Below are 27,942 nucleotides of genomic sequence, written 5' to 3' on the forward strand. Positions count from 1 at the left end.
CAGCGCTTGTGTTCCCCGTCCAGCTGGGAGATCAGTTTCTGAGCAGCATTGATTGTGTCCTGGGCCTTGGTCACCTCGGACTCCAGCTTGGCAGCTTCTGCAGTGTGACACTGGAACCTGACACAACACATCTTGTCTCACTTGCATTGCATATTAGTATATTATATATAGCACATATAGGCGAGACTTGGCTAAACAGCTTAACTATGAGGCTAGACCTGGTTAAAGTAGTTTAGCTATGAGGTTAGACCTGGTTCAAGTATTTTAGCTATGGAGGTTAGACCTCATTCAAGTAGTTTAGCTATGGAGGTTAGACTTGGTTAAATTAGTTTAACTATGAGGTTAGACCTCATTCAAGTAGTTTAGCTATGGAGGTTAGACTTGGTTAAATTAGTTTAACTATGAGGCTAGACCTGGTTAAAGTAGTTTAGCTATGAGGTTAGACCTGGTTCAAGTATTTTAGCTATGGAGGTTAGACCTCATTCAAGTAGTTTAGCTATGGAGGTTAGACCTCATTCAAGTAGTTTAGCTATGGAGGTTAGACCTCATTCAAGTAGTTTAGCTATGGAGGTTAGACCTCATTCAAGTAGTTTAGCTATGGAGGTTAGACATGGTTAAAGTAGTTTGGCTATGGAGGTTAGACTTGGTTAAAGTAGTTTAGCTATGGAGGTTAGACCTCATTCAAGTAGTTTAACTATGGAGGTTAGACCTCATTCAAGTAGTTTAGCTATGGAGGTTAGACTTGGTTAAATTAGTTTAACTATGGAGGTTAGACTTGGTTATAGTAGTTTAACTATGGAGGTTAGACCTGATTCAAGTAGTTTAACTATGGAGGTTAGACTTGGTTAAAATAGTTTAACTATGGAGGTTAGACTTGGTTAAAGTAGGTTAGTTATGGAGGTTAGACTTGGTTAAATTAGTTTAACTATGGAGGTTAGGCTTGGTTAAAGTAGTTTAGCTATGGAGGTTAGACTTGGTTATAGTAGTTTAACTATGGAGGTTAGACTTGGTTAAAGTAGTTTAACTATGGAGGTTAGACTTGGTTAAAGTAGGTTAGCTATGGAGGTTAGACTTGGTTAAAGTAGGTTAGCTATGGAGGTTAGACTTGGTTAAAGTAGTTTAACTATGGAGGTTAGACTTGGTTAAAGTAGGTTAGCTATGGAGGTTAGACTTGGTTATAGTAGTTTAACTATGGAGGTTAGACTTGGTTAAAGTAGTTTAACTATGGAGGTTAGACTTGGTTAAAGTAGTTTAGCTATGGTGGTTAGACTTGGTTATAGTAGTTTAACTATGGAGGTTACACTTGGTTTAAGTAGTTTAACTATGGAGGTTAAACTTATATACACATACATACATAAAATACAGGACAATAGTTATTAGGTTTAAGGTTAGGGTTAGGGTTAGGGTTGGGGTTGGGGTTGGGTTTAGGGTTAGGGTTGGGGTAAGGGTAGGGGTTGGGGTTGGGTTTATGGGTAGGTTTTAGGGTTAGGGTTGGGGTTAGGGTTAGGGTTAGGGTAAGGGTTGGGGTTAGGGTTAGGCATAAAGAAAAAGAGTTGGTTAGGGTTAGGGCTAAGGGTTGGGGTGGGGTAAGGGTTAGGGTTGGGGTTGGGGTTGGGGTAGGAGTAAGGGTTAGGGTTGGGGTAAGGGTAAGGTTTGGGGTTGGGGTTAGGGTTAGGGTTAGGGTTGGGGTTAATGTTTATGTCAGGGTTAGGGTTAACCCTAACGTATTTATTTCAAATATTGAAGCATATTGAGGTAGTGACATAAAAAACTAAATAAATAGATTTTTGAATGAATTGTGATTCTTATTTGTAACAAGAAAAAACATTTTAAAAAATTAAAATCAATTTAAAATATACGTACATATATAATACATTTTCAAAATCATTGCGATTTTTATTTGTAACAATTTTTAATTGATTCCAAAAAATCAAAAATCGATTAAAAAAAAAACAAAAAAAAAACGATTTTTGATATATACATTTTTAAAAATTGTTAAAAATAAGAATTGCGATTCAACTCAGAATCGTTGTATTTATTTAGTGTTTCACGCCACTACCTGGACATACTTCAGAGTTGGAAATAAACCAGCAACTCTTGTCTTGTATTCTTTACACTATCACATGTTATCATTGGAAATAAACTACTTTTTATTTGACACTTTAGCAAACACGCCTGGCATATCTGCACTAAGTACTTTCCTCGGTATCGGACGGATTGGAAAGAGTATCGGTGGTATCGCACTTCACTACTGCATAACACGCCTCTTTTTTAAGACCCGCGTCACATGACTTCACACTGGACTCCTCATTGGCTGACAGGATCCATCGCTTCAGTGTTCATTTGCCCAAAGTATTTCTGCACTGATTTTTTAATTAGAAATCATTTTAAAACACTATTTTTGACACACTTTTTTTTATGCTGATTTTTGAAATTCTATTGAATGAAATTGTCAGCATGTAAAAAGCCACAAAGTACGTTAGTGATTGGCGAGTGATTGGCGAGGCTTTTTATTCCGGAGACTTGTTGACCTTTCATGTGATGAGACTTGCAATCATCAATCAATCAATCAATCAATCAATCAATGTTTATTTATAATCACAGTCCAGCAGCTTTTAAGTCTGCCCTTCAACTAAGTGTTGGCCCCCTGACCACAAGGACCGTCAACACCATCAGGCCGTGGCCGCGCTCAATCCTCGAGGAGGATGCTGAGTTCAATAACGCAGGACTTTTGAGAGCAACCGACTAATCGTGTAAAACTGCTCACTTTGGGACCTCGCTTGAAGGTTTTTCTTAATCCGGACTGCGTGAAGAAGACGAGTGCTGAATGAAGTCGTCCTCGTGAGATTTATTGAAGTTTTATTTTTTTTAAACGCTGGGATTTACTAACACATGTGAATGTCATTGAAATCCAGGAAAATAAGTATCCTACACTTCTCTTTTGTAAAGTAAATTTGTACAGCCGATATGGGCATCTACATCAAATATATGATTTGCCTGAGAAGCTGGACAGGACAAAAAAAATAAAATAAATAAAATAAATTTTTTTTTTTGAAAAATCCAGGAAAATGCTAACGCTAACGTTTTTAGCCCTCTTCGTAGCCGTACACCTCAGAGTCATGACTTGGTACTTGACACATTCCCGCTGGTACCATGCTAATGTTAACATGCTAGCATGCTAATGTTAGCATGCTAACTTTTTTTCAGCCAATTTAGTAGCTGTGCACCTCAGAGTCATATAACTTTGTGCTTTGTAATGCTCGCAGTTACCATGCTATTGTTAGCATGCTAACTTTTTTTCAGCCAATTTAGTAGCTGTGCACCTCAGAGTCATGTAACTTTGTACTTGGCACATTCTCGCAGCTACCATGCTAATGTTAGCATGCTAACTTTTTTTCAGCCAATTTAGTAGCTGTGTACCTCAGTCATGTAACTTTGTACTTGGCACATTCTCGCAGTTACCGTGCTAATGTTAGCATGCTAACTTTTTTTGAGCCAATTTAGTAGCTGTGCACCTCAGAGTCATGTAACTTTGTACTTGGCACATTCTCGCAGTTACCATGCTAATGTTAGCATGCTAACTTTTTTTCAGCCAATTTAGTAGCTGTGCACCTCAGAGTCATATAACTTTGTACTTTGTAATTCTCGCAGTTACCATGCTAATGTTAGCATGCTAACTTTTTTTCAGCCAATTTAGTAGCTGTGCACCTCAGAGTCATGTAACTTTGTGCTTTGTAATTCTCGCAGCTACCATGCTAATGTTAGCACATTCTTTTATCACTTAAGCGCACGGGAGAATAGGAGCTTTCAAAGAAACTTTAGGCCAAGTTACATGTCAACTTAAAGACAGTTTCAGGAGGTTCCTACTTCTCTTTCAGCTCATTCACTTTGGCTCCAACTGAGTCCAGTTGGTTCTCCAGCTTGTTCTTCCTGTTCTCCGTTTTCTTCAGGTTGCTGGGAAAAGAAAGTCAAAGTTTCAACTGAGAGGCTGACTGGCGAGAGAGGAAGAAGATGTGAGTAACTAGGACTATTTAACCACTACATCTTTAAATGTTATTATGTCAGTCCTAATGCAACTATTTATTATTGGAGTGTTTAACCACAGGACTAACAATACATGTTTAAATGTTATTATGTCAGTCCTAATGCAACTATCCATTATTAGAGTATTTAAACACAGGACTAACAATACATGTTTAAATGTTATTATGTCAGTCCTAATGCAACTATTTATTATTACAGTGTTTAACCACAGGACTAACAATACATGTTTAAATGTTATTATGTCAGTCCTAATGCAACTATTTATTATTAGAGTGTTTAACCACATGACTAACAATACATGTTTAAATGTTATTATGTCAGTCCTAATGCAACTATTTATTATTAGAGTGTTTAACCACAGGACTAACAATACATGTTTAAATGTTATTATGTCAGTCCTAATGCAACTATCCATTATTAGAGTGTTTAACCACATGACTAACAATACATGTTTAAATGTTATTATGTCAGTCCTAATGCAACTATTTATTATTAGAGTGTTTAACCACAGGACTAACAATACATGTTTAAATGTTATTATGTCAGTCCTAATGCAACTATCCATTATTAGAGTATTTAAACACAGGACTAACAATACATGTTTAAATGTTATTATGTCAGTCCTAATGCAACTATCCATTATTAGAGTGTTTAACCACAGGACTAACAATACATCTTTAAATGTTATTATGTCAGTCCTAATGCAACTATCCATTATTAGAGTATTTAAACACAGGACTAACAATACATGTTTAAATGTTATTATGTCAGTCCTAATGCAACTATCCATTATTAGAGTATTTAAACACAGGACTAACAATACATCTTTAAATATTATTATGTCAGTCCTAATGCAACTATTTATTATTAGAGTATTTAAACACAGGACTAACAATACATCTTTAAATGTTATTATGTCAGTCCTAATGCAACTATCCATTATTAGAGTATTTAACCACAGGACTAACAATACATGTTTAAATGTTATTATGTCAGTCCTAATGCAACTATTTATTATTAGACTATTTAACCACAGGACTAACAATACATGTTTAAATGTTATTATGTCAGTCCTAATGCAACTATTTATTATTAGACTATTTAACCACAGGACTAACAATACATGTTTAAATGTTATTATGTCAGTCCTAATGCAACTATTTATTATTGGAGGCATCAAGTCATCTGACAATTAGTTAGCTGGTTAAATGGGACAAAAACACTTTAAAGGCTCAATGTGTATTTGATGGAAAAAAGTTGAAACAAAGATTTTTCTGGTTGCCATAAACTTCATTATCTTCCATTTACCTTTTTATTCACCTGCTTTTTTAGCTTGCTTTATCTTCTTATTTGCCTTTGATTTAGCTTCTATTTGAGCATTTATTTCCTTTTATTTACCTTTCTTTAACTTTATATGGCCTTTCTTTACGTTTTGTTCACCTTTGTTTACCTTACTGTACCCTTTTTACCTTCTATTGACCTCCTTTTACCTTCCATTTATCTTTTATTGACCTTATTTGACCTTTTATTACCTTCTACTTACCTTGTTTTACTTAACTTCTCATTTATTTTATTTTACGTCTTTTACCTTCAATGAACCTTTCTTTTAGCTAACCTTATTTTACATGTCATTAACCTTCTTTTAACTATCATTTATCTTCCATCTACCTTCTTTTACCTATTATGTACCTTCTTTTACCTTTTATTACCTTATATTTCCTTGTTTTACTTTTTTACCTTTTTATAACTTCTATTTATTGTATTTTACTTCTTTTACCTTCAATTAACCTTATTTTACCTTCCATTCACCTTATATGTCCTGTCTTTTACCTTCTATTTACCTTCTTTTACATGTAATTGACCTTCTCTTCACCTTATTTTCCCTGTTGCTTACCTTATTTTACATGTTATTTACCTTCTTTTACATGTCATTAACCTTTGTTTACCTATCATTTATCTTCTATTTACTTTCTTTTACCTTTTATTACCTTTTACCTTATCTTACCTTATATTTTCCTTGTTTTACTTTTTACCTTTTTATAACTTCTATTTATTGTATTTTACTTCTTTTACCTTCAATTAACCTTCTTTTACCTTCCATTCACCTTATATTTCCTGTCTTTTACGTTCTATTGACCTTCTTTTACCTATTTACATTCTTTTGCATGTAATTGACCTTCTATTTACCTTATTTTACCTTCTATTCACCTTATTTTCCCTGTTGTTTACCTTCTTTTACATGTAATTTACCTGCCATTTACCTTCTTGCACATTCTATTTACCTTTGTTAAATTCTATGTCGTTTATTTTACTTTCTACCTATCTTCTTTTACATGGTGTTTACCTTTTTATACCTTCTATTGACCTTATTGTACCTGTTATTTACTTTTTTTACCTTTTATTTACCTTCTATTACTTTGTTTTACCTTCTATTTACATTATTTTACCTTCTATATACTGTATTTTACCTCCTATTTAACTTATACTTTATTTTTCCATATATATTGTTTAATGCAGTGTGGATTGTCTCAAGTTGTATTAGTTCCATTCATTAAAGGATGAATCCAGGTGTGAGGTGTGTAGCGTCAGGTGCTCGCTTCTATGTGCTCACTCCTTTAGTCCGGCCTGCTCTCGCTCCAGAGGTTCTATCCTCTGTAGGACGTGAGAGTACTGGACGTTGGCTTTGACCCAAGCAGCCAGGGGGGCGGCGGCTGCACTCGCACGTTTGGCGTTCTGAGCACCACAGCACAATGACCAGTCAGAAACAACTAGTTGTGTTGGCATCATAAAGTGTGTTAATAACTTCATCACAATAGTATCAGTGAAATAGTTGTGTTGGCATCATAAAGTGTGTTAACATGGTTAATAACTTCATCACAATAGTATCAGTGATATAGTTGTGTTGGCATCATAAAGTGTGTTAATAACTTCATCACAATAGTATCAGTGATATAGTTGTGTTGGCATCATAAAGTGTGTTAACATGGCTAATAACTTCATCACAATAGTATCAGTGAAACAGTTGTGTTGGCATCATAAAGTGTGTTAACATGGCTAATAACTTCATCACAATAGTATCAGTGAAATAGTTGTGTTGGCATCATAAAGTGTGTTAACATGGCTAATAACTTCATCACAATAGTATCAGTGAAATAGTTGTGTTGGCATCATAAAGTGTGTTAACGTGGTTAATAGACCTTGGGGTCGAAGGAGGTTCTGTTCCTGCTAAGCAGTTCTTCCACACTCTGTCTGATCTCAGGTGTGATGTTCCTGGCCTCGAAGGTGACTATGTCCTCCCGCACACCTCTCTTGGCCAGGAAGCTGCAGAGGAGGAAGGTTGGTGGAACCCAACAGAAAATGTGCCATCAGAATATTGAAGGACCAAACTAAGGCTTCACAAAATCCACGGTTTGGATCTTATTACAGTTTTGTGACATACTTTATAGTTGGGTTCCCTGTACCATGTACCATGTACCATATATATATACATACATACACATATATATACTGTATATACACACTAGGGGTGTAACGGTACGTGTATTTGTATTGAACCGTTTCGGTACGGGGGTTCCGGTTCGGTTCGGAGGTGTACCGAATGAGTTTCCACACGGACATATTAAGTAGCGTAACGCACGTTGTGTAAACAATGCATTGTTTACTCAAAATGCCGGACATTTGAGGCATTTAAGAAACTGAGTTAGGGTTGTGTGTATTTTCAATGTACGTTCAGGGTTAAGAAGGGGTTAAAAACAAAACAAACAGCAGCATTGGTGAGGGAGGGGCAGAGAGAGAGAGACAGAGAGAGAGAGAGTTATGATAAACGCGCATGCGTCGCCAGGCTCTGCTTTTTATCCATAGATTTATCACATTTAATGTTTTATTATCTATAGCAGGGGTGTCAAAAGTGTGCCCCGGAGGCCATTTGCGGCCCACAGCTAATGTTTTAAAGGCCCACGGCACATTCTAAAAATACTATTCAAATAAACAAAAACATAACAAAGGTGAAATAAAAAAGCTTAAAGGTGAAATGTAATTTGGAAAAAGTTGCAATGTTGACTAATAAAACAAAGCTGTTTTTTTTTTTCTTTCAAACTGTCATTGCTCAAAACATAATATTGAATCAAAATCAATGTTGTTATGAATTATTGACCTATCCAAGGTTCCCATTACTTCACATCAAATATTCCACTAAGAAAAATATTTTTGGTGGGAGATTTTGCAAATTTCGTAAATAAATAACCCAAAAATGTATATTTTGTTGTTTTCTTACTGTACCGAAAATGAACCAAACCATGACCTCTAAACCGAGGTACGTACCAAACCAAAATGTTTGTGTACCGTTACACCCCTAATATATACATATATATATATACACACACACATATATATACATATATATACACTACCGTTCAAAAGTTTGGGGTCACATTGAAATTTATTTTTGCAGGAAAAGCACTGTACTTTTCAATGAAGATAACTTTAAACTAGTCTTAACTTTAAAGAAATACACTCTTTACATTGCTAATGTGCTAAATGACTATTCTAGCTGCAAATGTCTGCTTTTTGGTGCAATATCTACATAGGTGTATAGAGGCCCATTTCCAGCAACTATCACTCCAGTGTTCTAAAGGTACAATGTGTTTGCTCATTGGCTCAGAAGGCTAATTGATGATTAGAAAACCCTTGTGCAATCATGTTCACACATCTGAAAACAGTTTAGCTCGTTACAGAAGCTACAAAACTGACCTTCCTTTGAGCAGATTGAGTTTCTGGAGCATCACATTTGTGGGGTCAATTAAACGCTCAAAATGGCCAGAAAAAGAGAACTTTCATCTGAAACTCGACAGTCTATTCTTGTTCTTAGAAATGAAGGCTATTCCACTAAATTGTTTGGGTTACCCCAAACTTTTGAGCGGTAGTGTATATATATATATATATATATATATATATATATATATATATATATATATATATATATATATATATATATATATATATATATATATGACAGTTTTAAAAAATAAAAACTTACTAAAATGTTTTTTAGGTCCCACAAAAATGAATGCGGATTCAAAAGGTGTTGAAAGTGTTAAAAATATGTCATAAATCTGTTTTTTTGTGTGTTTTTTTTTATTTTCAGCACTTATTTTTAAATAGATCAATAATTCATAACAACATTGATTGTGATTCATTAATTTTTTTTGAGCAATGACAGTTTTCAAGAGAAATGACAGCTTTGTGTTACTAGAGTCAACATTGCAACTTTTTCCCGTTACATTTCAGCTGTTTGCTCTTTTATTCTGTTGGAATAATGATATATAAGTCATCACACAACTCTTATGCTTCAAAGCACATGACTTGCTATCTTCCACTGCAATTCAGGAGTGCCTCGCCGCGGATGTTTGTGTCTTTCAGCCGGCCACAGCCAAGGACGGACATCGAGTACCTCAACGCAGACAAAGGGGAGACGGGGCGAAATGACGAGGCTCGGCACATTTCCATTCTGAATAATCCCGTATTGCGTCTACTGGGGCCGCTTGCATACCCCTCCCTTTATACGCAGCCTCAGCGATGTTAACTAGGGAACTCCTGAATAAAATGGGGAGCGCGGGGGCTGTGCCTCAGAGCGTGGTGGGAGACTGTAACTGAGTGTGCAGCCCCGTACGTTTCTCCTCATGAGCAAAATTTAAATCTGTCTCTGCTTGACTCCTTGCTTCTTGTCCCGTTTAATAAATAGTTCGGTGCTTAAACCTGACATATTGCACTTCTTTATTTAATAGTATTTTTATAATGTTCAGTTTGGACTCTGCTGCAATAAACCAGTGACAATGATTTAAGAAAAATGATCATGAGCTATCTTCATGACATGTTGGAGGACCTTCCTCACACTTCCACCTGAGCTCACCTTTTCATGCTGACCCAGGAGGTGTCAAAGGTACCCATCAGTCGGAGGACCCCCTCCAGGATGTCCCTGATGACATCAGGCGGCATGCGCAGTGAACGGATCTCAGACAGAGCTTCAGGCCTGATGTTTCCCACTGCATGCTTGGCCTCATCCACCAAAGGCTAAACAAATATGTATATATATATATATATATATACATATATATATGTGTAGGAGGCAGCTGCAGGTATGAATATTTCTACAAGCACGAATCAAAAAAACATGAATATTACCTTCACTTCCTTCAGTTCATCATCAATTTTGGCCTTTCGCTCTTCAATCTTGGACACTTCTTCAGATATCCTCGCTTTGATCTTCTCCATCTCTGCCTTCTGGTCACTGGCATTCTGGAGAGGCAACAACAAGCATCCATTATTCATGTTTTTTTTCCCCCCCGGGTGTGCCGATCTGATATTGATCGTACCGCATCTAAAATATCCAATATTAGCAATGCTATATAGATTCCAGCTAGATAGAAACAAACATTTTGTATGATGAGAGTGTGGAAATATGACCATATCACACAGTGTTTCCCACACATTCATTTATTTGTGGCGGCCCGCCACGAAAGAATTACGTCCGCCACAAATAGATTTTTTTTAAATTTTATTTTATTTTTTTAAATTTTATTTTATTTTATTTTATTATTTTTTTTGTCCTGTCCAGCTTCTCAGGCAAATCATATAGTTGATGTAGATGCCCATATAGGCTGTTCAGATTTACTTTACAAAAGAGAAGTGTAGGATACTTCCCTAGTTGCCTTATTTGTATTTGACCACCACTGTTTTCTGTTTATTTGTTACTGACTGTGGCAGGACACCTCTGCCTCTGTTTCACTTTATGTTGCTGGTAAATAATATGGTTGCAGTAGTAGTAGGCTGAAGTTAAATGATTTAGTATGCACTAATTAAAGGGGCAGAGCTTTAAGAGACATTTTAGCTTTTATATTTCATAAGATATATTTTTTGTAAGAACCACAATTAATACATATATTTCAGTGAATAACTTATTGTATATAAATAAGTACATAAAGTGTTGTAATTATATTGTAAAATGGATGGATGGACGTTTAAAACAAAACTGTTATTATTAATTAGTAACTATACATTTTTTTAGCCTTTTTAGAGAGAATTATATCATTGTAGTAAATTATGCAAATTACCCGATGATGTCATGGTGACCACGCCCATACCCACGCCCCCACCGCCACAGGTATCTTGCCAGTTTATGGGAAACACTGTCACACCCACTCTCAAATCCCTTCACTGGCTTCCTGTTCCACTCAAGGTTGAATACAAAGTCTCCCTACTAACCCACCAGTGCCTCCATGGGTATGCCCCCCCTCTACCTCAAAGAACTACTCACCCCCCAAATCCTCCACACCACACCTCCGCTCTGGACAGGCTAACCTCCTCCAACCTCCGGAAGACAAAGCTCCGCCGCTCCCAGTCTGTGGAACGTTCTCTCCCTGACCACCTGAGGGCACCACAGACTGTGGATGCTTTTAAAAAAGGCTTAAAACCCCTTCTTTTTAAAAAAGCCTTTTTTTGTTGTTGATATATGCATACTAGTTTTAGCTATTTGGCTGTTCTAGTTTTTATTTATTTATTTTTTAATATGTTGTGGCAGAAATCCGTTTTTGGTCAACTTTCACCTAGATATAGGAAGAATTGGCATGTCAGTTCTTTTTGTGGGGTGATGCTTGGACATTGTACGGTTACATAAGTTGTTGTTATGCTAGCATCAGGCCATCGGGGAGCGTATAAATAACAAGCCTGTCGTGCGCTCTTTCTTAATTCCTTCACGAGGGTGCGCCATCTAACGTCTCACGAGACACTGTCTGTAATCATGACAACCCAATCCAACTTTGTACCATCTGATTATGAGTAAATAAAACTGTTGTAACTAATTAGGGTCCGCCCTGTACCCAGTACAAAGGACTCCCCCAGGGAGTCCTTTGTACTGGTTACAAAGGAACCTATTGAATTTGTAATGTTTATTATTATTATTATTATTATTATTATTATTTTTCCGCAGCTTTGCGGACTACTTTGCCCCCCTTAACATGCTTCAAAACTCACCAAATTTGACACACACAGAAAAACGTGCCCCAGCCACTTTAGTAAAAAAACAAAAAAAAACAAAAAATCAAAATTGCGCTCTAGCGCCCCCTAGGAAAAAAACAAAAACAAACTGCCTGTAACTCCCACTAGGAAGGTCGTAGAGACATGAAACAAAAACCTGTATGTAGGTCAGACTTAGACCTATATTTCATAATTTTACATCCTCGGGCAAAAACCAACAGGAAGTTGGCAATTTCCCCTTCAAGACAAAATTGTACTAAAAAAACTCATTTTTGCCTCTTTGACCTCTAATTTGACCCCCTTAAAATACTTCAAAACTCACCAAACTTCTTACACACATCGGGACTGGTGGAAATTGCGATCTAAAAAAAAAACTCAAAATTGTGCTCTACATAATTTTTGCAAAAAACAGAGAAAAAACTGCTCCTCAGAGGAAAACTCAGACAAAACTGCTTGTAACTTCCGGTAAGAACGTCTTAGAGACATGAAACAAATACCTCTATGTAGGTCTCGTCTAGACCTACATTTCATAGATTGACATCCTTCAGCAAAAATCAACAGGAAGTTTGCTATTCCTCCTTCAAATCAAAATTTTTGTTACAACCGGTGACCAAACATCAAACATTATCTCCTCTGAGCGCGTTTGTCGTTTCGGCTTCAAACACAACTTCCTCTAACTCCCAGTACGAATATCGTAGAGACACGAAACAAAAACCTCTATGTAGGTCTCACTCAGGACTACCACTGGACAAAAGTATTGGGAGCACCTGCCAAAATGCGGACCCGACCAACGCTGCTTGCAGCTTTAATTCTCTTTGGTTCCTGTTTAAGATTCGGAATTTTCTACTGCAAATACACTGTAGCACTTTGTGGTTCTTTACTCAAGTGCTTTTTACAAATAAAATCTATTACTTGAATTAATATTATTTATTGTGCAAGGAAACAAAACAAACCATAAACACAGCTGCAAGATACGGTGTATCTGCGTCTGAGGGATCATGATAAAGTGGCAGAGGGCGATAGAGGACACGAGCACGGGGCGACGATACCAACCCAGTCCAATCACATACCTGCATGGAGTTGGTGATTTCCTGCAGGGCGGAATCAGCCTCCTGTTGTTTGGACTTCAGCAGCATGCTCTGCTCCGCAGCCCGCCTCTTCAGCTCGTCAACCAATGCCTTGGCTTCGTTCAGCTTGGACACGCCGGCCTGGAGGATACAAAGTTACTTGGGATTCGGTACGCTCCGAGAAGGCGAAGCGTACCTGCAGATGCTGCTGCCTGGTGGTCAGCTGCGTCTGCTTGCGGCCGTAGATGGCGCCGTAGAGGTGCAGGAAGGCCAAGTACTGGCTGGGTGTGGCACCGTCTTCCCGACATGACTCGTGGACCGTCAGGAACAGAAGACCCACCTCTTCCTGTCCAGAACCTGCCACGTTGCTTTTGGCTCCATTAAAAACACAAACAAATCACTCACACTTTGCATTTCAGGGATGCTACATCGTAGATGGAGGGTTCGTGAGGAATCGGATCATTATGATACTCAAAAGAAATGACCAAACATTCAAGTTTAAAAATGGAGGTTTGACTCACAAGTTCCATCCAGGGTCTCAAACTCAATTTACCAGAGAAGAAGAGTCCAGGTGGGGGATATTCACCTCACAATCACGTCTTAACACATGACTCTATTATTTGACCGCTGATATTTTCCTTTGCTTTGAACCCCGCGGCTTATAAAGCGGTGCGACTAATTTATGGACTTCTTCTTCGCTAACGGCCGTAATGTTTTGTGTTCGGTAGCATTCGTCACACCCAAGCAGAGACACTGAAAAGGTGCGTGATTGTTTGTGCTATGGCGCCATCTTTTGGACGAGGTCGCTCACTGCAGGTGTGGCGGGTTAAAAATGTACTTCTCGTTTTGTTGCTTTGAACCGGAAGTAAAACCGTCTGTAGCGTTTCATTAAATAATGCCATTCCAATTATTCCGTTCCAGACACCAAGAAGATATGAACAAAAACTAACTAAATAACGGATGATTATGTTAAATGCGGAAAATACAGTAAATTCACCAAAACGTCACCGTCTTCTAATCGTCCATAGCGTTTCTACTCGTATGGGTTCTTCATTCATCACTCCAAGCAACGTTTGTACGTTTTACAATATAACTAAAACCATTCTTACCTACTAAACCGTCCCATGTGTGATGTCTGTAGGAGTGTTTTCATGCATATTTGTACGTGCTATCCTAATGTAATCAAGCTAGCGTTGTAACCATTAGCTAACTTGCTAACACATTTACCAGTGTCTGTGTTAGTATTATTAACTTACAATGGCATTCTTTCTGTATTGTTTCACTTTCACAAATTCCTCAGTAAATTCACCAAAACGTCACCGTGGCGTTATTAAGACTGTTTAGCTGATTGAATAGCTAGCTTGCGCAGCTAGTGGGTCCATGACGATGACTTCTGTTTTGTTTGATCGGCCGTTTTACTGCCGTGTTACAGACACCGTTTGGAAACAATTTTTCTGTGTGAATAACTCATTTCATAACGTATATATCTGCCACTTAATAGTCCGGTGCGGCTAATATATGGAATATGATTGTACTTTTTTCTTTGTAAAATTATCGGGTGTGGCTTATATACCGGTGCGCTCTATAGTCCATATTTATATTGTTGGGCAGGCGTGAGATAACAATACACGTCTTCAGCTGCCAGCAACTCAAAGAGTGGTTTGTACGGATAAATAAATAAATATTATCAGGGTCTCAATCATATTTGTACGGAGCCCCTAAAGGGACATGGAGGTAAAAAAAATTGTTATAATTTTTTTTTTTTTTTTTTTTTTTTTTTTTTTAAGACATGTATCTCGTGCGCACGAAAAACTTTTTATAAAGTTATAAAAAAAATAAAAAAATTTTTTTTTTTTTTTTAGACATGTATCTAGATACATGTCTAAAAAAAAATATTCAATAATTCATTTAATTTTTTTTTTCATTATAACTTTATAAAAAGTTTATTTTTATAAAGTTATAAAAAAAATTAAAAAATTCAAAAAAAAAAATTATTTTATTTTTTTAGACATGTATCGTGCGCAGTTTCTTGTGCGCACGAGATACATGTCTAAAAAAAAAATAATAATTATAAATTAAATTTTATTTTTTTATAACTTTAGAAAAAGTTTATTTTTATAAAGTTATTAAAAAAAAAAATACAAATTTATAATTTTTATTTTATTTTATATTTTTAGACATGTATCGTGCGCACGAGAAACTGCGCACGATACATGTCTAAAAAATAAAAAATTAAAATTATAATATTTTAATTTTTTTATTTTTTATAACTTTATAAAAAGTTTCTCGTACGCACGAGAAAGTTTCTCTTTCTGTATTGTTTCACTTTCACAAATTCCTCAGTAAATTCACCAAAATGTCACCGTGGCGTTATTAAGACTGTTTAGCTGATTGAATAGCTAGCTTGCGCAGCTAGTGGGTCCATGATGATGACTTCTGTTTTGTTTGATCTGCCGTTTTACTGCCTTGTTACAGACACCGTTTGGAAACAATTAAGGTATGTAAATAAACATTTACAGAATATTTCTGTGTGAATAACTAATTTCATAACGTATATATCTGCCACTTAATAGTCCGGTGCGGCTAATATATGGAATATGATTGTACTTTTTTCTTTGTAAAATTATCGGGTGTGGCTTATATACCGGTGCGCTCTATAGTCCATATTTATATCGTTGGGCAGGCGTGAGATAACAATACATGTGTCTTCAGCTGCCAGCAACTCAAAGAGTGGTTTGTACGGATAAATAAATAAATATTATCAGGGTCTCAATCATATTTGTACGGAGCCCCTAAAGGGACATGGAGGTAAAAAAAATTGTTGTAATTTTTTTTTTTTTTTTTTTTTTTTTTTTTTAAGACATGTATCTCGTGCGCACGAAAAACTTTTTATAAAGTTATAAAAAAAATAAAAAAATTTTTTTTTTTTTTTTAGACATGTATCTAGATACATGTCTAAAAAAAAATATTCAATAATTCATTTAATTTTTTTTTTCATTATAACTTTATAAAAAGTTTATTTTTATAAAGTTATAAAAAAAATTAAAAAATTCAAAAAAAAAAATTATTTTATTTTTTTAGACATGTATCGTGCGCAGTTTCTTGTGCGCACGAGATACATGTCTAAAAAAAAAATAATAATTATAAATTAAATTTTATTTTTTTATAACTTTAGAAAAAGTTTATTTTTATAAAGTTATTAAAAAAAAAAATACAAATTTATAATTTTTATTTTATTTTATATTTTTAGACATGTATCGTGCGCACGAGAAACTGCGCACGATACATGTCTAAAAAATAAAAAATTAAAATTATAATATTTTAATTTTTTTATTTTTTATAACTTTATAAAAAGTTTCTCGTACGCACGAGAAAGTTTCTCTTTCTGTATTGTTTCACTTTCACAAATTCCTCAGTAAATTCACCAAAATGTCACCGTGGCGTTATTAAGACTGTTTAGCTGATTGAATAGCTAGCTTGCGCAGCTAGTGGGTCCATGATGATGACTTCTGTTTTGTTTGATCTGCCGTTTTACTGCCTTGTTACAGACACCGTTTGGAAACAATTAAGGTATGTAAATAAACATTTACAGAATATTTCTGTGTGAATAACTAATTTCATAACGTATATATCTGCCACTTAATAGTCCGGTGCGGCTAATATATGGAATATGATTGTACTTTTTTCTTTGTAAAATTATCGGGTGTGGCTTATATACCGGTGCGCTCTATAGTCCATATTTATATCGTTGGGCAGGCGTGAGATAACAATACATGTGTCTTCAGCTGCCAGCAACTCAAAGAGTGGTTTGTACGGATAAATAAATAAATATTATCAGGGTCTCAATCATATTTGTACGGAGCCCCTAAAGGGACATGGAGGTAAAAAAAATTGTTGTAATTTTTTTTTTTTTTTTTTTTTTTTTTTTTTTAAGACATGTATCTCGTGCGCACGAAAAACTTTTTATAAAGTTATAAAAAAAATACAAACATTTTTTTTTTTTTTTTTTAGACAGGTATCTAGATACATGTCTAAAAAAAAAAATTCAATAATTAATTACATTTTTTTTTCATTATAACTTTATAAAAAGTTTCTTTTTATAAAGTTATAAAAAAAATTAAAAAATTTTAAAAAAAATATATATTTTATTTTTTTAGACATGTATCGTGCGCAGTTTCTTGTGCGCACGAGATACATGTCTAAAAAAAAAAAATAATAATTATAAATTAAATTTTATTTTTTTATAACTTCAGAAAAAGTTTATTTTTATAAAGTTATTAAAAAAAAAAAAAAAAAAATTTATAATTTTTATTTTATTTTATATTTTTAGACATGTATCGTGCGCACGAGAAACTGCGCACGATACATGTCTAAAAAATAAAAAATAAAAATTATAATATTTTAATTTTTTATAACTTTATAAAAAGTTTCTCGTACGCACGAGAAAGTTTCTCTTTCTGTATTGTTTCACTTTCACAAATTCCTCAGTAAATTCACCAAAATGTCACCGTGGCGTTATTAAGACTGTTTAGCTGATTGAATAGCTAGCTTGCGCAGCTAGTGGGTCCATGACGATGACTTCTGTTTTGTTTGATCGGCCGTTTTACTGCCCTGTTACAGACACCATTTGGAAACATTTAAGGTATGTAAATAAACATTTACAGAATATTTCTGTGTGAATAACTCATTTCATAACGTATGTATCTGCCACTTAATAGTCCGGTGCGGCTAATATATGGAATATGATTGTACTTTTTTCTTTCTAAAATGATCGGGTGTGGCTTATATACCGGTGCGCTCTATAGTCCATATTTATATCGTCGGGCAGGCGTGAGATAACAATACACGTCTTCAGCTGCCAGCAACTCAGAAGAGTGGTTTGTACGGATAAATAAATAAATATTATCAGGGTCTCAATCATATTTGTACGGAGCCCCTAAAGGGACATGGAGGTAAAAAAAATTGTTATAATTTTTTTTTTTTTTTTTTTTTTTAAGACATGTATCTCGTGCGCACGAAAAACTTTTTATAAAGTTATAAAAAAAATACAAAAATATTATTTTTTATTTTTTTAGACATGTATCTCGTGCGCACGAGATACATGTCTAAAAAAAAAATTCAATAATTTTTTTTTTTTTTTTTTAATAACTTTATAAAAAGTTTATTTTTATAAAGTTAGAAAAAAAAATTTAAGAAATTTTTTTTAAAAATTCAATTTTATTTTTTTAGACATGTATCTCGTGCGCACAAGATACATACTGACACCGCTCTAGACACCTTTTCTTTGAACTGTTTATGACCGAGTGCAGCAGATGTTTATGACCCCCTCCCCTTAGAAACAGCTGAAGCTATGTAATCAGAAAAGGCCCAAATAAAGGAGGAAGCGTGGAAACCCTTTCGTCAGAGCGTGGGACGAAACTGTACGAGGGTGCAGGTCGACGCGCTCTCCTCATGAGCTAAATTGAATCCTGTCTCTGTTTGATTCCTTGCTTCTTGTCTTGTCTAATAGATGTCATCGGTGTTTGAATCTGACATATAATAAAACAGTTTATAGGTTAGAAACGCTCCTCTGGGCTGCATGGATTTAATCTTAATATGTAATTTTAAATCGGGAGGAATAAGAATCATGATTCGGATTTGAATGGCTTTATTTTGTGAGTTCCCCAGGAAATGGCCGCTTGCTTACAGGAAGTTGCTCCTTGATCTGCTACTTTTGTGTCTGTATAGTACTTAATTGTTCTTCTCAGCGAGACTCAAGATTGCCATAATATATTTCACTATTAACCACAACTAACTAACTAATTAACCAGCACATTTACACTTAACTATGAAGGTAAGTAGCAGGACATAGTTTGAGACCCCTGAGTTAAACACAATGACCATTGCTAACATACAGAACTCAACCAGAAAATAGATAATTACAGTAAATATTAGAATAAGTTCAGGTACTTTTTATACTTGCGCCCTTTTTGGCTTCACTCTTCTCCCCTTTATGGCTTGTTGTCTTTGCAAGCAACAGCTCAGGAATCTGGAAAGTTTCAGACAAACATGAATGATTACGATTATATATTATATTTTTAAAAGCATCCACAGTCTGTGGTGCCCTCAGGTGGTCAGGGAGAGTGTTCCACAGACTGGGAGCGGCGGAGCAGAAAGCCCGGTCTCCCATTGTTTGTAGCTTTGTCCTCGGAGGTTGGAGAAGGTTAGCCTGACATGTTTGTTGACTCTTTGTGCTGATTGAACTTTTTTTTATCCTGTGCCATGACTAGGGAAGGTTGTTTGGATTGGGTCATACAAGTGATTGCTGCGCATGTGTTTTTTTCTAGAAAGTATGGTCGCTGGACTGAGTCGTCCACAAGACGGCGAGTCACGTGTTTAAATTGAACATGTGAACACCAAGATTACTTGTTGTACTCATACCGTCATGCATCGTGATGGATTTAAATGGGTGTCATTTTGATTGTATGTGGAGTAGACGTTTTTTATAATATCCACAAAGTTCAGTGAGCAGGTTGTGTTATGCGTGACATAATAATAGATTTTATTTGTAAAAAAAAAAAAGCACTTTACATTGAGCAAACAACTTCAAAGTGCTACAGTGTATTAAAAAAAAAAAAAAAAATTAACAGATAATAAAATAAATACAAATAAAAACTAAAACAGCCTAATAGCTATAACTAGTATGCATATATCTAAAAGAAAAAAAATGATTTTTTAAAAAGAAGGGTTTTTAAGCCTTTTTTAAAAGCATCCACAGTCTGTGGTGCCTTCAGGTGGTCAGGGAGAGCGTTCCACAGACTGGGAGCGGCGGAGCAGAAAGCCCGGTCTCCCATTGTTCGTAGCTTTGTCCTCGGAGGTTGGAGAAGGTTAGCCTGACATATTTGTTGACTCTTTGTGCTGATTGAACTTTTTTTTTCTTCCTGTGCCATGACTAGGGAAGGTTGTTTGGATTGGGTCATACAAGTGATTGCTGCGCATGTGTTTTTTTCTTGAAAGTATGCTTCATGGTCGCTGGACTGAGTTGTCCGCAAGACGGCGAGTCACGTGTTTAAATTGAACATGTGAACACCCAAATTGAAGGTACTTTGCACACCCCTGGTTTATGGCGTTCACCTTAGGCTTTAAATGAAGTTCTGTTGTATTTATCTATATTTATATGTCAACATAGTATTAAAATGAGTATATTAAGAGGTCTTTTATCAGACATTTTACATGCAAGCCGATATCAACCAATACGTTTATATTTGCTGATATCGGGCCAATATCCAATATCCATATGTTTCAGGGGTCACCAATCTTTTTGAAACCAAGAGCTACTTTTTGGGTAGTGATTAATGCGAAGGGCTACCAGTTTGATACACACTTAAGTAAATTGCCAGAAATAGCCAATTTGCTCAATTTACCTTTAACTCTATGTTATTATTAATAATTAATGATATTTACACTTAATTGAACGGTTTAAAAGAGGAGAAAACACGAAAAAAATGACAATTACATTTTCAAACATAGTTTATCTTCAATTTCGACTCTTTAAAATTCAAAATTCAACCGAAAAAAAGAAGAGAAAAACTAGCAAATTCGAATCTTTTTGAAAAAATAAAAAAAATAATTTATGGAACATAATTAGTAATTTTTCCTGATTAAGATTAATTTTAGAATTTTGATGACATGTTTTAAATCGTTTAAAATCCAATCTGCACTTTGTTAGAATATATAACAAATTGCTATATTTCTAACAAAGACAAATCATTATTTCTTCTAGATTTTCCAGAACAAAAATTTTAAAATAAATTCAAAAGACTTTGAAATAAGATTTAAATTTGATTCTACAGATTGTCTAGATTTGCCAGAAGAATTTTTTTGAATTTTAATCATAATAAGTTTGAAGAAATATTTCACAAATATTCTTCGTTGAAAAAACAGAAGCTAAAATGAAGAATTAAATTAAAATGTATTCATTATTCTCTACAATAAAAAAAATAAATTTACTTGAACATTGATTTAAATTGTCAGGAAAGAAGAGGAAGAAATTTAAAAGGTAAAAAGGTACATGTGTTGAAAAATCCTAAAATCATTTTTAAGGTTGTATTTTTTCTCTAAAATTGTTTTTCTGAAAGTTATAAGAAGCAAAGTAAAAACATAAATGAATTTATTTAAACAAGTGAAGACCAAGTCTTTAAAATATTTTCTTGGATTTTCAAATTCTATTTGAGTTTTGTCTCTCTTAGAATTCAAAATGTCGGGCAAAGCGAGACCAGCTTGCTAGTAAATAAATACAATTTTAAAAATAGAGGCAGCTCACTGGTAAGTGCTGCTTTTTGAGCTATTTTTTAGAACAGGCCAGCGGGCTACTCATCTGGTCCTTACGGGCGACCTGGTGCCCGCGGGCACCGCGTTGGTGACCCCTGCCGTATGGGATTGGACGACTCCTAGTAAAAATGTGTAAATATTAGCAAGAGTGTGTGTCTTCTGTCATCCTCTGACCTTCTTCATGCTGCTTTCAGACCATCCTTCCATCCACTGCACGGAACACCTGCGGTAGAACGCCGGGTTGCTCTCGCAGCTGATGGTGAAGTTGGGGTTGGAGCAGTCCATTATGAGGACAACGTGGAGGTTCTGCTGGATTCCTGGTAGACAATTAAGATGTTGAAACAATTATTGACAAAGTACAGGTGATGTTCTCCGTGCTATATTGTCCCGTTTAGCCTTTGGCCCTCCGGCAGAGCTGAGGAGCGAGGGTTGGCCGGCTGCTCTTAAGTGCTTGGACTTGAACAATGATACAGCTATCGATTACAGCCTCAACCTCCCTGACACTGCAGTATCTCTATCTTACTCTTCCTCCCAGAGGGGAGGAGAGATGGCCACAGATACACCGGGGTGTCCAAACTTTCTCCTCTAAGGGGCCGCATAATCAATCAATCAATCAATCAATGTTTATTTATATAGCCCTAAATCACAAGTGTCTCAAAGGGCTGCACAAGCCACAACGACATCATCGGTTCAAATCCACATAAGGGCAAGGAAAAACTCACAACCCAGTGGGATGTCAATGAGAATGACGATGAGAAACCTTGGAGAGGACCGCAGATGTGGATGACCCCCGCCCCCCTCTAGGGGAGACCGGATGCAATGGACGTCCAGTGGGTCTAGCATAATATTGTGAAAGTCCAGTCCATAGTGGATTTAACATAATAGTGAGAGTACAGTCCATAGTACCCCTTGTACAGTGTCATTACGCTCTGCCGAAAGATTGTACGCCTCCTCTTTTATTTGGACTTTCCCTGATTACATGGCAACAGCTGTTTCTAAAGGGACGGGGGGTCGTAAACAGCCATCGCCTTTGATTACAAAACAGTTCCAAAAGAAAAGGTCGATTCAAAGAAAAGGTCGGAAAAGAGTTAAAAAAAGAGGTGCCTTGAATCAGAATCAGAATCAGAAATACTTTAATAATCCCTGAGGGGAAATTAACATAATGAAGCATCAAAGCATGCGGGGGCCATTTTCATGTTTTACAACCCAAACCAATACTATATTAAAGTTTTTTTTTAGCATTAATGGTTCCCCTCAAGTTTAGTCCCGGGGACCAAGAAGGGTCTTTGTCATTTATAAGTTTTTTTCTTGTTCAAGATGAACTTCAGGTTTATCTGTCAATATAAAGTTGTTGTTTTATTCTGTTTTATGCTCTTTTTTTTGTCAAAACTCAATGTTTTATGGCAAAATCCAATAAGGGTCGAAGTCCTCTAAATGTGAAAAATTAGTCATATACAAGTTTTTTTTCTTTTTCTAGATGAACTTCAGGTTTATCTGTCAATATACATTTTGTTTATGTTTTATGCCCTTTTTTGCCAAAAATAAATTTTTTATAGCAAAAACCATAAAAATGAGTCATATATAATAATTTTTTTCCTATATCAACTTCAGATTTATCTGTCAATATAAAGTTGTTGTTTTTTATGTTTTCTGCCCTATTTTGCCCTTTTTTGTCAAAAATCTGTCTTTTATGGCAAAAAACAAAAAAAAATAGTCATATATATATATTTTTTTTCCTATATCAACTTCAGATTTATCTGTCAATATAAAGTTGTGGTTTTTTATGTTTTGTGCCCTTTTTTGTCATGGCAAAAACACAAAATATGCAAACATTTTAAATTTTGATGTGAAGTAATCTGAGCCTTAAAGAGGTCAATAATTAATAACAACATGGATTTAAAATTCATCATTATTTTTTGAGCAGTGCCAGTTTTTAAAATAAAAAAGAGCCACTCAAATTACTGGGGATCAAAAAGTGTTAGTAATAAGTCAATAATTCATAACAACATTGATTTTATTGTATTATTATTTTGTGGGCAACGACAGTTTTAACATTTTTAAATCCCACTAAAATGTTTGGGGATACAAAAGTGCCCCATTCATAAAAGTGTTAATGATAAATCAATTTTTTTTTTAATTTCAGCACTTATTTTTTCTTAAATTATTTTACTGTTTTTATTTTATTTATTAATTTTTGTTTTATGCCATTTCCGTAAAATATAATGTAAGTTTTTTTTAATGGCAAACACACAAGATATGCAATATTTTCCCCAAAATACATGTCAAAGTGGAATATTTGATATGAAGTAACTGGAACCCTAAATAAGTCAATAATTCATAACAACATTGATTTTAATGTATTAGTATTATTTTCTGGGCAATGACAGTTTAAAAAATCCCACTAAAATGTTTGAAGATCCAAAAGTGTTGATAATAAATCACACATTTTTAAAACATATATTTAATTGTTTTTAATTTATTTATTTTGTATTTGTTTCATGCCCTTTTTGTCAAACGAAATGTGTTTTGTTTTTTTATAGAAAACACACAACATATGCAATATTTTCCCAACAAATATTTCAAAGTGGAATATTCGATATGAAGAAACTGGAGACCTAAATAAGTCAATAATTCATAACAACATTGATTTTAATGTATTATTGTTTTCTGGAAAATGACAGATTTGAAAAAATTAAATCCCACTAAAATGTTTGGGGATCCAAAAATGCCCAACTCATAAAAGTGTTGATAACAAATCACACATTTTATTTACTTTGAGCACCTTTAAAATGTATTTTACTGTTTTATTTTTATTTTTTAAATTTGTTGTATGCCCTTTTTGTCAAAGGAAACTTTTTTTTTAATAGAAAACACAACATATGCAATATTTTCCCCAAAAAATATCTTAAAGTGGAATATTTGATATAAAGTAACCGGAGCCCTAAATAAGGCAATAATTCATAACAACATTGATGTTAATGTATTATTATTTTCTGGGCAATGACGGTTTAAAACAAATTAAAACACCACTAGAATGTTTGGGGATCCAAAAGTGTCTCACTCATAAAATAAGTGTTGATAATAAATCACACATTTTTTAACTTTCAGCACTTTAAAAAATATATATATATTATTGTTTTTATTTTTATTTTTTTAAATGTGTTTTATGCCCTTTTTGTAAAAATAAATTTAATTTTTTTAAAATAAAAAACACACAACATTGCAATATTTTCCCAAAATACATTTCAAAGTGGAATATTTGATATGAAGTAACTGGAGCCCTAAATAAGCCAATAATTCATAACAACATCGATTTTAATGTATTATTTTCTGGGCAAAAAGTGTTGATAATAAATTCATTTTTTTTTACTTTCAGCACTTTTTAAAAATATATATATATATATTATTGTTTTTATTTATTTAAAAAAAAAATGTTTTATGCCCTTTTTGTAAAAATAAATTTATTTTTTTTAAATAAAAAACAAAACATTGCAATATTTTCCCAAAATACATTTCAAAGTGGAATATTTGATATGAAGTAACTGGAGCCCTAAATAAGCCAATAATTCATAACAACATCGATTTTAATGTATTATTTTCTGGGCAAAAAGTGTTGATAATAAATTCAATTTTTTTTACTTTCAGCACTTTTTAAAAATATATATATATATTATTGTTTTTATTTATTTAAAAAAAAATGTTTTATGCCCTTTTTGTAAAAATAAATTTATTTTTTTTAAATAAAAAACAAAACATTGCAATATTTTCCCAAAATACATTTCAAAGTGGAATATTTGATATGAAGTAACTGGAGCCCTAAATAAGCCAATAATTCATAACAACATCGATTTTAATGTATTATTTTCTGGGCAAAAAGTGTTGATAATAAAAAAAAAATATTTTTTACTTTTAGCACTTTTAAAAAAATACATATATATATATATATATATATATATATATACATATATATATATATATATATATATATATATATATATATATATATATATATATATATATATATATATATATATATATATATTTTAAATAAATAAAAACAATATATATATATATATATATATATATATATATATATATATATATATATATATATATATATATATATACATATATATATATATATATACATACATATATATATATATATACATACATATATATATATATATATATATATATATATATATATATATATATATATATATATATATATATATATATATATATATATATATATATATATATATATATATATTGTTTTTATTTATTTAAAAAAAATATGTTTTATGCCCTTTTTGTAAAAAGAAATTTAATTTTTTTTAAATAAAAAACAACATTGCAATATTTTCCCAAAATACATTTCAAAGTGGAATATTTGATATGAAGTAACTGGAGCCCTAAATAAGCCAATAATTCATAACAACATCGATTTTAATGTATTATTTTCTGGGCAAAAAGTGTTGATAATAACAAACTTTTTTTTTTACTTTTAGCACTTTTTTTTTTTTTAATATACATAATATATACAGTATATATATATATATATATATATATATATATATATATATATATATATATATATATATATATATATATATATATATATATATATATATATATATAATTGTTTTTATTTATTTAAAAAAATATGTTTTATGCCCTTTTTGTAAAAAGAAATTAAAAAATGTTTTTAATAAAAAAACAACATTGCAATATTTTCCCAAAATACATTTCAAAGTGGAATATTTGATATGAAGTAACCAGATCCCTAAATAAGGCAATAATTCATAACAACATCGATTTTAATGTATTATTATTTTCTGGGCAAAAAGTGTTGATAATAAATCACACCTTTTTTTTACTTTCAGCACTTTAAAAAAATATACATATATCTTACTGTTTTTATTTTATTTTTTACATTTATTTTATGCCCTTTTCGTCAAAGAAAATCTTCGTTTTTTTAATGGCAAACACACAACATATACAAACATTTCCCCAACAAATAGTTCAAAGTGCATTTTTTTTATATGAAGTCATTGGAACCTTAAATAGGTCAATAATTCATGATTTTGATTCATTATTATTTTTTCAGCAATGACAGTTTTGAATGGGAAAAAAGAAGCCTGCATGGCAACTTTAGTCAACATTGCAACTTTTTCTCGTCACATCTCTTTTCTTCCACTTTGAACACCCGTGTGCGAGCGAGTGGGAAGCAGACAGAAGGTAGAGGTGCACAGAGAAAGGAGTAGCAGATGAAGTGTGGTGTACTAACTGAAGGAGAAGTAGTTGTAGAGCGGTCCAGTGAATCCATCCTGAGAAGCAGCATCTTTCAGGGAGGAGAGGAGAGGCTCCAGCTCCTCTGGGGTGTACAACCCAGGAACCTCACCTGAGCAACACAACATTTGACATGTGAACACTCCTCCATGTGCACATGATGAAATGAATATATGATGTAGTACCAGATGACAGCAGGCTGTTCACCATCTCCAGGAAAGCTGCGTGGACAAACTGATAGTCCTCCAACAGGAAGACAACTTGCTGCCCTTCTATTCCAGCCAGCTGCATCACCTACACACACACACACACACACACACACACACACACACACACACACACACACACACACACACACACACACACACACACACACACACACACACACACACACACACACACACACACACACACACACACACACACTGACTACAGTATACACGCAATGTAATAAAACTGTGTTGTACATATATATAGTACACAAACACATATACACATATATATATATATACATATATATTATACATGGTATATATACATATATGTATACACATTTATACACACACAAACAAATACATACATACATATACATATATACATATATACGTATATACATACATGTATGTATATACACACATATATATACATATATACACACCTATATATACACACACACGTATACATACAGTATATACATACATGTACATTTATACACACACATACATATATACACACATATACATACAGTATATACATACATGTACACATTTATACATACATGTACATATATACACACATGTATACATATACACACACACATATACATATATACACATGTATACATATATACATACATGTATACATACAGTATATACATACATATACACACATATATATACATGTACATATATACACACATGCATGCATATACACACACACATACATATATACATACACGTATACATACAGTATATACATACATGTACACATTTTTATACATGCATGTACATACATACACACACATGTATGCATATACACACACATATACATATATACATACATTTATACATACAGTATATACATACATGTACACATATACATACATGTACACATATATACATACATGTACACATATATACACATATGTACACATATATACACACACATGTACACATATATACATACACATGTATAC

General features: G+C 33.6%; 1 protein-coding gene across 5 annotated transcripts in view; it reads right to left on the reverse strand.

The window, feature by feature from the left end:
• Positions 1–27,942, reverse strand: part of dync2h1 (dynein cytoplasmic 2 heavy chain 1) — a 303,505-nt gene that overhangs the window by 122,275 nt on the left and 153,288 nt on the right. For all 5 annotated transcript variants that reach the window (XM_062067256.1, XM_062067259.1, XM_062067258.1 and 2 more), the window contains 12 exons: positions 26,933–27,041; positions 26,746–26,859; positions 21,627–21,769; positions 19,092–19,170; positions 13,339–13,517; positions 13,146–13,283; positions 10,225–10,338; positions 9,953–10,113; positions 7,242–7,365; positions 6,656–6,777; positions 3,868–3,954; positions 1–117 (listed from right to left, as the gene is read on the reverse strand). The exon at positions 1–117 is cut by the window's left edge and continues 10 nt beyond it. In XM_062067256.1, coding sequence (XP_061923240.1) covers positions 1–117; positions 3,868–3,954; positions 6,656–6,777; positions 7,242–7,365; positions 9,953–10,113; positions 10,225–10,338; positions 13,146–13,283; positions 13,339–13,517; positions 19,092–19,170; positions 21,627–21,769; positions 26,746–26,859; positions 26,933–27,041 — 1,487 coding nt within the window. The remainder of the gene's footprint in view (positions 118–3,867; positions 3,955–6,655; positions 6,778–7,241; positions 7,366–9,952; positions 10,114–10,224; positions 10,339–13,145; positions 13,284–13,338; positions 13,518–19,091; positions 19,171–21,626; positions 21,770–26,745; positions 26,860–26,932; positions 27,042–27,942) is intronic.

The sequence above is a fragment of the Entelurus aequoreus genome, linkage group LG13, assembly GCF_033978785.1.
Source record: "Entelurus aequoreus isolate RoL-2023_Sb linkage group LG13, RoL_Eaeq_v1.1, whole genome shotgun sequence".
NCBI classification, from domain to species: domain Eukaryota; kingdom Metazoa; phylum Chordata; class Actinopteri; order Syngnathiformes; family Syngnathidae; genus Entelurus; species Entelurus aequoreus.